Source organism: Anopheles stephensi, chromosome 2 (genome assembly GCF_013141755.1).
Source record: "Anopheles stephensi strain Indian chromosome 2, UCI_ANSTEP_V1.0, whole genome shotgun sequence".
In the NCBI taxonomy this organism is placed as follows: domain Eukaryota; kingdom Metazoa; phylum Arthropoda; class Insecta; order Diptera; family Culicidae; genus Anopheles; species Anopheles stephensi.
This window is the reverse complement of record NC_050202.1, coordinates 77,269,478-77,283,707: the sequence shown is the minus strand read 5'-3', so window position 1 is coordinate 77,283,707 and position 14,230 is coordinate 77,269,478. Positions and strand designations below refer to the sequence as shown.

The following is a 14,230-nucleotide window of genomic DNA, read 5'->3' as shown; positions in this document are numbered from 1 at the left end:
TGATTCAGCATGCAAACTATGCACAAAGCATCGTGCCAATCATCGATTCCGAATCTGAATATGGCGACAATCAGCCGAGCGAGTTCCCGTACTACGCCGGCGTGGGTAGCGATGGCACCCCAGCTCGTTCCCCAAGTGTAAGATCGTCGATCAGTGAAAGTCTAGAAGGATCCGTGATCAATGTGATTTATACGGAGCAAACTAATTGAAGGCAATGCGAGAAGCATTGATGAGCATTTCTTATTGCGATTTGCGTGATGTTGAAGCCGATCTGTAGTGCTGAGAGGTATCTTTGTATCAGAATAAAACAAGCAGACAAACAACTGTGTCGCACTCAGCCGCTCAGAGCTTCCACTTAACAGATTCCAATAAACAAAAAACACATCCCTGTAGACTGTAGACAGTAATAAAAATGTACTCTGAACCTCTGTTCTTCAGCTTGCCGTAGGTTCCAATGCCCTACCAACACTTTTGTTGATTTCTCGAACAAGAATCAGGACGGTACACGTGACCGCATCGATCGCATGCCCTTGGGACTCAGTGACGCCATAATATGCAGACATAATCTGCACGAGGAAGGATCTTGTGTCGGAAACTCGCGCTTGGGGTGAGATTGAACGTTTAAAAGGCGCTATAAAACGATTGATTTTTGCATTTCCAATTAGCTAACCACCAGCTAGGCGAGTATAATTTATCTGTAACCAGTGTCAGATGCAGTGGACGACGACTGAGTGAAAAAAACTAATTCTTTCAACTTGCCGAGATTTTTGGTGCCGAATGACTAATTGGCGTCCACGTCTCTTGGGCTGATTGCTTTACCCAAACGCACATCCAGAAGATTTTTTAGTTTATGCTGACCAAACTTCCTTGAAATGCCGCGCTAGCAATGGCCGGTGTTCACAGAAGAGACATTTTATGTCCGTTAAATTATACCCATTTCATCATCCAATTTTTATGAAGAAACCAGCATTTGCAGCACCCAAGAGCACGAAGGTATCAAACGAAAACACCGTACCGTACTGGGACGGTTGGTTTTATTGCAACGCCGCTGGATCATAAAATCTTGTCCAAACGCTTGAAAGGCGCGTTGATGGTGGCGATCGTGGCGGTATCGTTGGTGGGTACATCCCGGACTAGACGTTCGATTTAATTTGGGCGAAACTCTCTTCTTTTTTAAGTGTTGGAAGGAAGGAAAGATTTTTATTTCTTCGTGCCAGTGGTTCGAGACATAATTTTTTTTCGTATATTCCCGGCACCAAACTATTTCAAAGATACCGACAGGGTCAAATAAGCATCTCGAGTCGTGGTTGAAGGCAACCAATACAGTCAATAATGTGGATGGGGATCCAATAAGTCCCTCAAAGAGCCCACGATCTTCGCTCTATCTTACGGTCCTCTTTGTGAGAAGTATTCATTGTTTGAGAAGAAATAGCACGGGAATATTCTTGATGTGTGCGTATATTCATATTTTCTGTCTAATACGCACGATTATACTTTGTTTACAATTTCTATAAAGCTGAAGTTTACAATTTTCCAGTAACAATTCAGTAGCACAAAACCATCAGAGATAATGACGCACGCAGCAATCCTCGTTGACGACTGTCAAAAGGCATCAGAGCAACAACAAAAACGATCTACTGTTAAACATTATGCCTATATAACGATACTATTGTAAGCATATTGTAACAAAGCTACTGTCCGTACGTTAAGCGAACCGGAGCTCGGCAAGCTTTTTTGTCCCACAATCCCCTTCTGCATCCAACCGGGACGACTGATGTTCCCACGTTTTCGCGAGATCGCAACATACCGAGGATGTTTTTTAGGCGTGAGCAGTTTTAAGTTCCAACCGTTTCACGCGTGGTGATATGGTCGCGAATACCAGGCGACATAGTTGCGCATGGTTAGACACACAAACAAAAAACAACTACACAAAACACAATCATCCCCAACGAGGAAGGAAACGACGATTTTACGACGATGTACGGGGAAAGTTTTAACTTCACGCTTTTGTCTTTTGTCTCACCGAATGGGACACTATATAGACAGGTTTTTGTGGTTAGCCGTGCAAGGCGGATCGAACTCGACGCTGTTCGCAGCGGCACAGGAGGATAGAAAAAGGCTTACCACACACGATGTGCTGTTCCGAGCTGGCTTCCAGTAGAGTGCTGTTTTTTCCCTACCTTCAACTCGCACCAGGCCTGTGGGTCGTATGGGGGAGCCACCCAACACGAACATGTTACACAATCAACTTATTAAAGCAATAGCCACAAAACGATGATGTAGGTCGGCACGCTATTTGCCGAATGGTTGTTTTCGGTGCGCTGTTCTTCGTGTTCCTTATTACGCTTACTTTCCTTCCGCTCAAATTCAACAATCAGCATATCCTTGGCCTTGGCGTTAAGACCCATCGTTAGTGGGCTACGTTGGCAAGCGTGCTGTGTGCAGCAAACAAAAGTTTTAAACATTTTTCGAAAAGCAATTTAAACTGCAAACAAAAGACAAGCATGACCCCAAATGAGCCAGTGGCGCAGCAGTTCCGCACCAGTACCGCACGGCTCTGCCGTTACTTTGGCGCTTACTTTGACTTCCAGCGTCCTGAAAATTGCGCCTTTTCAAGCTTATCCTCTCGTACAGTGATCGGTTCGCAGCCGCTCTCGGGCTGGTATGTATGCTTTTTTGACAGATCGCAGTCAAATCCACGTACTCGAAATGATTCGCCATCCCAACCCCTTCCTCCCCTTAACCTTCCCCACGCAATTTTATTTCGCTCAATCAAAGCCGGAATTCATAAAAAAGTTTTCCATCCGTAACCGAAGCAATCGGGAACGACCGACCGAAAAAAGAAAGGCATCCAAAAATCAACGAACCTAGGCAACGCTTTTTCGAAAGCGAATTTTTGAAAACCCGATGTAGCAAACACACGTTTGCAAACACACGGGCGGTGTTCGCGTAGGCACGGCCGGATTGTCAACGTGCCCAAGTAACGAGAACCGTTCGGGCTCTGCCCACGTGGAGCAGCTGCTTGCGAATGTCAAAATCCTTGCTCCCTCGCACCAGCTGCTTGCTAGCTCTTGTTGCCATTATTACCTTTGTTTTGGGAAATGTACAAACAAGTGTGTGTGTGTGAGTTGATGTTATTGTTTTTTTGACTTTAAGTTCTAACCTTTTCCACACAAAAAAACAACCCCCCTCCCCGGTAACCTTTTCCACTTCTCATGGATCTTGTGGGCGTTCGGGGTTTTGCTTGGTGTGGACCAACTTGCTGGTACGCTTCTTTTCCCACCAGCTACGAAGTTACAACAGCACGTTCGCTAGCATGAGCAGTGGTGCGGGGAAGAAAAAAAGAAACCCAGTAACATGGCATGGCGCATGGCTCCGCCGAATGTAGCGACCGGGAAGGATACGGCGCGATTCCGATCCGTCGTCCTTCGGGGTTCGGGATTCAGTTTTATGGGCCGGAAATAAGTGGAAACTGGTCTCAATTTTGGTTTCTCTGACAGCACGACGAAAACACGACTCACGGGAAAAGTTTAAATTAAAATTTTCTTGGCGAACAAAACAACCAAAAACCCCACCGGAAACTCGCGAGCTCACACGGCACAGCAGCGCACCACCGCCGGGCCGGCTGTACTGCCGTAATTAATAGCCTAAATCCGCACTGGAAAGGCTTGCACATACGAAAACGAAACAGGCAACGTGTCCGGGCAGAACTTTCCACTGTTTTCACCCCTTCCGCCTGGAACACACACACACGCGCACGGTTAGCATCTGTTTCTTGTAGTGTCTCCCGGTACGGAAAACGCCTAGCTGGATACTTTCTCGAGCATTTTACAACCCACCGCCGACCAGACACATGCCCGAATCCAGGTCAGGAAGCAAACGGAATGGTCCCCACCCCATCGCAGATTTGTTGATTTAGCATGCAGTCGATGGGACAACAAGACAAAAGTGTCCTCGACGTAGTACAACGCTTTACAGTTTGAATGGCAAAAACAAAAAAATTGGTCAAACAAACGGCACGGTTCGCATTCACATTGGCGCATAGCGAAATGACGTACCGATTCGATAGCGGCGGTGAGTAATTTATTATCGATAAATACAATGCCACACTCGGCGTGCCGCTAAACTTTCCCCCACAAATGGAAACCCCCCCCCCCCCCAGTCCATCCTCTCCCGGCCAGCAAATCGCATTCCATCCGGAAATGCGTGTCTTTCATGTGGTTCACCCGCGCGAGACAGGTATTTGCGTGTGTCATAAATCATTGGAAAATTAATAGCCAACAAGCAATATAAATTACGTCAATTCATTCCGTCCCGGTCCGGTCCGGTCGCTGGCATGGAATGCTGAGCGGTCCACGGCCATAACAACAATTGTGACACAAAACCAATGGCAATTGGGGATGTGCTGGCCGGTGACGAATTTGCTTTCGCCTCCATGCGAGGATCGTTTTCAAATGCAATAGGACACAGCACAAATTGGCTTTCGACAATCGGCGTCAAGGCATTGACAGGGGAGGGAAAAAAAGTTTTGCTTCAATTTGCTTTCTGCGGTACCAGTACAAACAGGATCGTTTAATGGTTAATTACAACCGATCAGAAAATTCGTGGTTATTTAATTTTGTTCCTCACCCTCAAGCTCGGTTGCTCGGAGGTTCGAAACTAAACCTCTCTATAGTACCGCATGAAACACCTTTTTCAATGCATGTCGCAGGAACGAATACAAAGTTAGTACGGCTTTACAACCCCACGCTACTCCTATCCATCAGCAAATCCGTGCGCTCCAGCCAAGCTTTTGCAACTAACCTACCCCCGGATGGATCATCATTATGTGTGCAATGTTACACGATTTTGTACTTTGGCCGGTACATACTTCACTCAAAGCGTGAAGAAATCTGGCGAAAGCGCCCTTATACCCCACCAATCGGAAAATCGTGTTGCGTTCCGGTGGCGGGTGTCTTCGGTAAGTTCGTACCTTACACCACTAAATTACGCAAATGAACTTCACGATACCTACAGGCCATTACACTGTTAATTCAACCACGGGGTTCGGATGTTTTGCAAACTTTTTTTTTCTCCTTTTTGCGAAATGTAAACTGAACCTCATTCCCCCATTTGTTCATAGCTACAGTACGACCGAGAACCGAAGCTCTCGTCTACTATAGATATTTTCACTGCCGATAACGAGTCGGCATCCCCGGCGTGGAGCTTTACGGACGCTCCGAACGCACGTTGTGGACCAAGTTCGGACGGTACAAAACTTTGGGTTTTCCTTGTCGCTTAAAACAGGATCAGTACGTGGGATGACCTCGGGGGAACGGCGGGTTTACTACCTTATAGCCGCATGTGCCCGTAGCACAAAACGTACTCTAACGATGCTCTAGCAACGATTTGGAAAATCGCACCAGTAAAGTGAACTCTATACTTTACTGCGCTTTCGGTACGAGAATCGGGAGAATAGCGCCTGTTTCCATAACACAAACGCTTCGTTTCGAATTTTTATGGAACGTACCAAGCTGTTCTGGAGGGGAGGGGAGAAGGATGAATTTCCACCGTACCTTGCCACCGAATTGATTGAGTTTCCCTTTGGTGTTTCGTGTGTTTTAAGATTTCCTCTATGCGAGAGAAATGGAAAACTTACATTTCCCCTCCCCAAAACCACCTACTCCATCGCGAGTTAAAAGCGTTTTATCCAACTAATGGTTCAGTTCCTTTCCAAGCGCAACTTTGCTCAATGGCTGTAGGTGAAAACAGTTTTCTCATCGTTCTGTGTTGCTCGACACACGCTCGACACGTTTACATCAGAAAATGTGTTAATCATCAAACTATGAAAAACAATTAATAAAACACAACCATCCACGCCGCAACGCACAAAAACGGTTTAAAATAAAGTTATTGTAAAACGGGGTACAGCTCACCCAACCCAACCCAACCCACCGAGCATTACACTCGAGCAGTGTAATTGATTATCTCAATTACATTTCGGTTTAATTTCTGTACGACAAATGGTTATATGCAATGAACACTTAATGGAATTTTATGAATCTTCATCAATTGTCCCTCGGTTTGAGTGCATCGGCAAAGGACCGCCCTTTGTTGTCGGGTTGCGCTTTCCGGCTGTCAACCCACTCGTCGTCCCGGTTTGTTTCTCCACTCTTTTTTTTGTGGCTCCCCTCCAGCTTCCTCCAGCTTTCCCGCCATTCTTCACCCACCGATACTCACTGGATGACTGGAGGTCATTAAACAAAAGTGTAATTAAATTGTTGAAAAATAAATGGCAATTAATCTCTCCCTCCCACCCTTTTCGAGCCGGAGTGCTCGCGTTTTGCGGTGTGTCCGTGGTACATAAAGGAGCTTCTGCTGGTCGACTTCGTTCAGGCCCCGGTCCGAAGCTTCGGCTGTCCGCGGGCTAGTCTAGCTTGTCAACCCATCGTGCACCGGAAAACGATTGACAAACACCGGCGTAAAAACCGGCTGACGATGCTATCGGGGTGGTGGTAAAACACAGCATGCGAACATGCGGAAGGGAAGCATTGGCAGCAGAAGAGCCAATATAATTTGATATTAAATTTATTAAAGTTATTTAATTACGATCCGCAACGATTCCTGTCCCATTCGCAGGACATCTTTTGCTCATTTCGCACCATACCATAAAGCACTACCCCCCGCATTTTCCCGTCTCTTCAGCTCGGAAAGGGGTTTTTTTTTTGTCCACTCCTGCCATTTTTTATGGTCTTCCACCATGGCCAGTTTTAATCACACACTTTTGATCGTATTGCACCCTCTGGTCCGGTCGAATAGAATATGGCGCTGCTAGTAGGGTACGGGAACGCCACATCTTTCTGGATCGCCAGCGCGTCATCTTCCGTGCCAGAAGCCCACGCGAACTTGCGTCGTTTTTTTTTTTTTTTGAACGTACGGACATTTTCCAGTCTTTTCCATCGCACCACAGTCGCTAAGAGTTACGCGTGCTCTCAACGTTTTTTTTTTTACCACACTGAAATGGGACCGGTTCTGCATGGACCAACAAACTCGCCCGCGTTTTCCCGCTAATTCCACGGCGAAGCGTGGAAAATATACACATACACACACACACACAACTTTTATTGCTGAAAAATGACACACATACGAGCGGGCAGCAAGTAGGTGGAATCGGACAGGACGAACCAACTCCGAAAAACCCGAAGCAATAGAGATGGCACATAAAATTATTGTACACACGGATGCAGAAAAAAAGGGGTCGCGAGCACCGCGCCCTACAAAACAGCGCCGGAAGTGTGCATAGCGAGCGGCGGCCAAAAACGAAAACCAAGAGAAACGCTAGGACATCATCCGTCCGCCCACATCAACGAAACGTAAACCACACTTGGTGCCACCGTTACATATCAACCGCAGAAAGCTGGCGCTCGGGTTGTTGAGGTTGTGTTGTATTGTGTTTTATTTTCTCCTCCAAAAAACCACCCACCCTGCTTTTCCGGTTGAACTTCATACGGCCGCAATGGAGCCCACAGTTTGCTGAAACCCCCCGAAACACATCAGACACCCCCGAGCACGTGGTATCTTGGGCGAAGGAAAAGTTTTCCGTTAAAATTAATTTAACGTAAAACACTGCCCACCGCACACGGAACCGAGCTTCCGAAGGGGGAAAAGAGTTGTAATTTATCACTGTGCAAAGTTGAAACTGGGGATGCTTTCCGCAGAGGCAACACCTCCGGAGTTATGGGTTCAGCTTTTCGGCCACAACAGATGATAAGAAAAAGACCGCCCCACCCCCCTCCCCCCTCCCATCCCGGACCACGGGTCTCATAGCTAAAAACATATTACTTGCCACTCGCGTACCGTGTGCTCATGCGTTGAAACATTTTGTTATTTATTTATTGAATGTTGTTCGTTGTCCGGACCATCCGGACCACACACACACACTCAAAAAAAAGTGGAAACCCCTTCCGCCCGGATACGATTAGGACCGGACGAGGACCGGAAAAAAGTCCTCGTGAATGGTTATATATTTTCGCCAACCACTGACCGGATATCGAAACATGGCAAAAGCGTTGAAAATATGTCTATGCACGTGATCCTGCTCCCCCAAAACCTGGGTTACCCCCTCCTGGTTTGCCGGATGTCAGCACAGAAAGTCTGTCCAAGGGTTGTTTTTTTCTCTCTCTTTTGGTTTGCGGTGTCCCGGATCCTCGATGGAGTCCGATTAGACAGTGCGTTAGTTTAGTTTATGGCTTTACGAATGTCACAGGGGAAAAGTATTCCCACGAGACTCATATTCCCACCACCAACTTGTAGTTGATTAACGTCACCAGGAGGTTCGCTCTATCAAGCAGCCAATAATTCACTTGCAGCGCTCGTTTCATATAAAACGACCAAATATACGGTGTTTATTGTCAGGAAAGAATGCTGTGTAAACTACCAACAGCTTGTCTCTCAAAGTGCAATTGAAATCCCGATTTTTATTTTCACTTCAGTTTCGTGTATCTTTGTTCCTGCATAAATTAACATCACAACAAACTGTTACGATCTGACCCAACGACACGACCACGACTGGTAACTCATTGAATTCTCAACCCCATTCCCTTACCCAACTGAATCAACTATTATATACAATAGTTGCGATTTTTTAAATTCCTCTTCAAAAACGCCCTTCATTCTGGCCGAGTGGTTTTCCAGAAATTAAATCAGCGAAAACGAAAAATCGGATACAAATTTATGGCTCTCGAACGACGAACGACGAGGGGACTTACGTTTAAACTTTTGCTCGAATCAGCGCTTGAGATACACGTTTTCCCTACCCGTGGGCTCGTATCTCCCACCCACAGTGGTCTTCGTTGTGATTGCAATAAAGATTTATACTTTCAGCACGTTTTCCGTTTTCCACATCGTGACGCCAGGCTACAGCGTTACGGCGGCGTCGATGACAACGATGGTCAGGATCGTAAAGTGTTGATTTAATTTTGTGTCTTGTGTTTTCTGCCTCCCATTTTCTTTCTTCCGCTTCGGTTGCGATTTTACATTCTCGCCCTCTACGCGTCAAACACCTTTTCAACTGAAACGCCCGAGCGGACACTTTCAAGCTCCCGCGGGACCTTATCGCGGGACCCATTTGATAACGCGAACGAACGAACGCGAACGAGGTTCCATTTTTTATCCGTCCTTTCGTCCTTAAAACGTGGCGCTCACTTATTATTCCACAGCGCATAAGTAACGATTTCCGGGAGTAATCTTTTGTTGGCCACGTACCAACCCCTGTGCCCTGTTCGAGCAGCATTTCTCCTCTCAACTTTCCCACAGCGTGATCACAGGGGCACACGTTCACTCAGCGGTCGATTCAATAAATGGTTTCTCACACGTTCGCTCAAGTGCTCCACTTCCATGTTGCCATAAATTTTTCTATCCTTTAATTAAAACCTCCCCCATTCGGTGGATCATATTTTGGACCCGCCATTCAATTTCCGATCGGTGGTAGATACGTACAGCGTCTAAAACGAATCGAAAATGAAAGGATATAGTGTACATGGAAAAGGTTGTCCATAAAACACATTCCATTCGCACCAGCTCTTACAACAGCCGCAAAAAAAAAACAACAGCGCCCGGATGTAATTGCACTCTCACAAACATGAATCTTTATTGTTCTTCCTAGTGCGATAACAGTGGCACATATCACATCCGCAGCGATCACCTGTCCGTCCATTGGCTTGTTTGCCGGCCCGTATGAATCACGTCGCTTCTGCTTCATTGAATTGCCAAGCAGGCTTCCCGGTCGGACCCTTTCCATGGTGCCGGATAATGCTAGCCACGGGAATCGTCACCGTAAACGGTTGGCTGTATTGCTTACCGGCTGGCTAGGCAGCCATGAACATTACCGCCACCGCCGAAACACCCAACTGCCATACCACGCGCGCGCCCACAGCGTCACAATGGGTTGACATCTAAGTGTTTTCAGGATGCATGAGCGCCGCAACGATGACGATGGTTGTAAATATAAATATTAATTAAACCGGGATACCACTGCGTGTGCGGTTGTTTTGAATGTAAATTACATTTTCATACACATTATGATGGGGTTTGCCGTAGTGGGGTGTGCTGTTCAGCCGTGAGGACTTTCGTCGGAATGATCTTCCGATGCTTAGGTTCGTATTGTTTTGCGAAACTAACGCAACGTGTACGTCTCGCAAGTGGAAAATCTCCCGTGAGTGGGCGTGTGGTATCGTATACGCTTGGCACACCATTACGGATAACTCGATTATGCGAAATGTGGCGCAAAACCGATTGACAAAAAGATAGCTTAATGTTGTGCAAGGTTTCGGTGTGGAGTACTGGCCGTCACAATGAGGAGATGAATAATATCTGACTAACAACAAAACACGTTACATTATACGTTTTATGTTGAGAAAAATAAAAACCCCGATGAAAAATATTGTACAATGATGGTCTCGAATCAAACAACTATTACGGGCATTGTACACGAATCAAAGCACTATGTTCGTAAATCGATTTTCAATTACTATTTACAGTTGAACCATTCGCTTCATTTAAAACTTCGAAAATAGAGCTGCAATAAAACTCTTTGCACCTCAATCCTGCAGAATATTTTCCAATCGGCATTCACGGCAAACCATACAAACGATACTTAATTACTGGTTCGTGTTCCTGAGAGGATTCGATCCTATCGGTCCACAGCCCGTTGTTCGTAGGCTTCATGCTAAACGATAAAAAAGCCCCAACTCGTCAACAAGCGTGACACGTACGGATCCCCGACTCCCAACAGCACTATCAACCTTCTTCAAACAACGTAATATCCATTCGGTTTCTGGGTTCCGAGCACCAGAAGTAGCAGTGGGCATGAACAACGGGGGTAGATTAAATTAAATCATGCAATCTTTCCCGGGCGCACCACGGACTCAACCCATACAGCAAAACGTTCGACCCCGAACGCACAGGGCAATAATCCTTGGACTAATCGTCACTATTCTCTCTCACTCGCTGTCCCCGGTGGCTAGTAGGCGTTTCTAGTAAATACAAATTACAAGCGATAATTACGATTATTTTGATAATAATTTTTCTCGCACCCCAGCGCGCACAACTTTCCTGGCCACGCGGCGATAAGCCTTCCACACCGAGCACAGCAGGCACACATAATCAAGACTAGTAATGTTGTACGTTGAAATGCAGCTCGTGCCGCACGCAACGTTTGACGTGGAACAGGAAGGGAGATTCGACACCCCCCATTTCCTACCCCGCCTAGCCTAACTATACGCAGGAAGCAGTGCAGTGAAGGAGGCCGGTAAGCCACCATCATTCCACACACGATAAGTGTTCCCACTGGTACGAGGGACCAGATTGCCCCGCGTCTGTAGGGCGTTTATAAGGAATTGTTGTATTGCCTATTTTCTCCCAAGGGCTGGCGTACGCTGTAGAAAACACTCTGCAAAGGAAAATGAGGAAATTGTGAAAATCGTTTGATTTTCGTTTCGCCAGAAACGGTGGTCCTTACCCTGTGGCAACGTTAGCACTCGGTCACATTATGGGTTGGTTAGGAGCATACAGCCAATCGTTTCCCGCACGCCAAGGGTTTGTGCATAAATATTGGAACACTATGTTCCCACCCATCGTTAGGCACGATTTAGGTCTTAATCTGGTCTGTCAATGATGCTTGAAGTAGGCAATTTTGTGCCAAACAGCAAACAACCATCTGTTCATCGGAGATTAAATGAAATTTGATTTCAATTAAAATCTCAACTTCAGTCCGCGCTTCCGTCAGTAACACCTTTCACCGCTAGTCGCTTCTGGAAGCGGGCTTAAGTTAAGGATTGGTTTGCCTCACCTGTGCAACCCTATCGGGCAGGGTGGTCCGCCGTCTACCGCTTCATACTTTCCAATCAGCTAATCAAACAAAGTGTGCGCATGGTTTCAAACACGCCGAGTCTCACATTTTAGGGGCTAATAGTTTTCCAATTCCTGTACGCTGCCGTCTAGCCGGAACCGTCAGGTCGCCAGTTTGTCAATACGGCCGCTACCTTCGCCGCTGTTTTCGAACCAATTGGATTGATTATGTTCAGTAAATAAGGAAAATCATACATTTCACGCTTTGTTTACCGATGGGCTAGGTTCTTTATGTGATGGATGGTGCTGGTTTGGCTTTGCGTGTCTGAAGCGAGACGTTAATCCTGGCACATATCAGAGCTTCCAGTGAGGAATGATTTAGTTAAAGCTGTTTTCTTCATATGTCTCCGAACTTTACACATCCGTAACACTATAGCAATATTTCTAATTCAGAATACTGCAACTACAAAAAGGAAAAACGAAGATTAATTTGTATCATCACACGGTCGCCACACGTAAACAAACCTTTTCCAAAGGAATTTTGACAGATCAATGAAAATAGTGACAGATGCTTCAATCGCCATGTGTCGCAATTCAACATTCCGCCTTTTCTTTGCTATCCACTACCTGGCAACGGTAACTAAGGGCGCTAGCCAATCAGGGGCAGACACGAACATAATTGCCATGCTTTCGCATAATCCGTGCCCCGTGCAGTGCAGTCAATTCGTAGCGTTCTTCCGTGATTGAAGTGATTGAGAAGCGTCTCCAAAGGTTGTGTTTCGGAATCATCAGTTTTAGAATCTTTTCTGCTTCTACCATTGCATTTACACAAAGCTCGGCCATAATGTTGCACAGTGATGGGAAGTGTTTGCGTTCTAACTACAATCGGCACTCTCGTGAAGTTACTGATGCCGCAATGCGAACGATTCTTGGGCCATATCTGACGCAGCTGAAAGTGCGCGATTTGCACGGTTGGTTTTAACCCGGGTTTTCTCTATCATATCTGCTACTGTTAATATGATTCGAGTGATGGCGTTTTACTAATCATTCTCATCCCCATTGCACATCCCATTACAGGCAAACCATTTTTCGCGGGACTGGACGAACACCTGAACGATGATGATGGTAGCGGTGGCGGTGGTTTTATCGGAGCCAACCAGATGCAGCTAAACTCGCCGGCTAGATCTTCGCCCCACTCCAACGGGTCCGAGACGACGGAACGCTTCTCGCGGAAAGTGTTTGTCGGTGGTCTGCCACCGGATATCGATGAAGGTAAGTCGGAGCCGTGTGCGTTTTGCTTTCCGAATCCGGCGAACTGCCCAATTAGGTACAACTGTGCGCTTGCGACGTGACCTAAAATCTAAAATTGGTGTTTATTAAAATTTCGTCCACACACTCGATGGCGCTCCCAATGGGTGCCGCGACAACCGGCACGGAGGAAGCTTATTGAAAATACTTAACTACATACCTACCACCCGGGCGATGGCTACTGCGTTTGGTTTGCAAATTGGTGTAGCGTGTACAAAGAAGGGGAGGCATGCTTGTCGCTTTTTTTTATTACCTAGGGCGAGTCGAAACAGACGGACAACAGTGACCGAAAATGGATGAATTTCTTCCCACTGCAAAAGCATACAGTCTCCGAGTTTAATTTAAATTTTGTACTAGCCCATGTGCATTGAAACAATTTCCTAGTGTACATGCGACAGCTCTGTACTACTGAGCTCTGGCACCTTATTTACAGAAAGCAATTTACCAAACAACAATTCACAGCTGTTGACGCTTTATTGTCCACCGTTAACCTACATCGCCAGCATACTACAACACTCAATAGCTGTTGTCTAAACATTCAAATCAAAGTCGGCTCTGGGATGGCGTAAACCTTTATCACCGTCCATACCGTCCAGTTGCAAGATTATTGTCCACCTTACGAACTACTGCCGAGCAGTCCAGTGTTGTAAGGATATTTTCCGGCAATGTTCCGATATACTCTATTTTGGGAACGTGTATCACTTGCTATTTGGCATTGTTCCGGTGAAACAAAAGAGAACCTCACCACCAAGCCGCAGGATGTGGGTGTAGCTTTGTCACAAAAAAGAATGACGCTTATTGAAACAGTCCAACCGGTGTTGATCGTTCGTTGTAACATTTGCATTCCAAAGACATTTTGCATTGCAGTTTATTGCTTTATCAGTGCGATTACAAAAGGTAGTAGCAGTCGACGGGAAGGTAGTTTGAAGTGAGTATGTTACTCACTGGCAGGCATGCGCTTGAAATGCAAACACGCTTTCTTATTCCTTGGAGAGATTCTGTATCGGATGTAAAGTGCTTAGGATCTCCATGGTCTTGTGGAGTGGTTTTCAAAAACAGGAGTTTTTTTCTAAACACCTTCATATAGCTTCGGTCA

The 14,230-nt window shown here is 46.2% G+C and overlaps 1 protein-coding gene and 1 long non-coding RNA gene across 9 annotated transcripts in view; one reads left to right on the top strand and one right to left on the bottom strand.

Moving 5' to 3' along the window:
* The window catches only part of LOC118508440 (cytoplasmic polyadenylation element-binding protein 4-like), a 193,326-nt gene that overhangs the window by 169,585 nt on the left and 9,511 nt on the right, over positions 1-14,230 (top strand). For all 8 annotated transcript variants that reach the window (XM_036048226.1, XM_036048223.1, XM_036048224.1 and 5 more), the window contains one exon: positions 12,904-13,098. In XM_036048226.1, coding sequence (XP_035904119.1) covers positions 12,904-13,098 — 195 coding nt within the window. The remainder of the gene's footprint in view (positions 1-12,903; positions 13,099-14,230) is intronic.
* LOC118508443 lies at positions 8,437-12,923 on the bottom strand. Its single transcript, XR_004905793.1, has 5 exons — positions 12,352-12,923; positions 12,100-12,289; positions 11,828-12,028; positions 11,498-11,695; positions 8,437-11,428 (listed from the first exon to the last, which is right to left on the bottom strand). It is a non-coding gene; the product is annotated as an uncharacterized LOC118508443 (long non-coding RNA).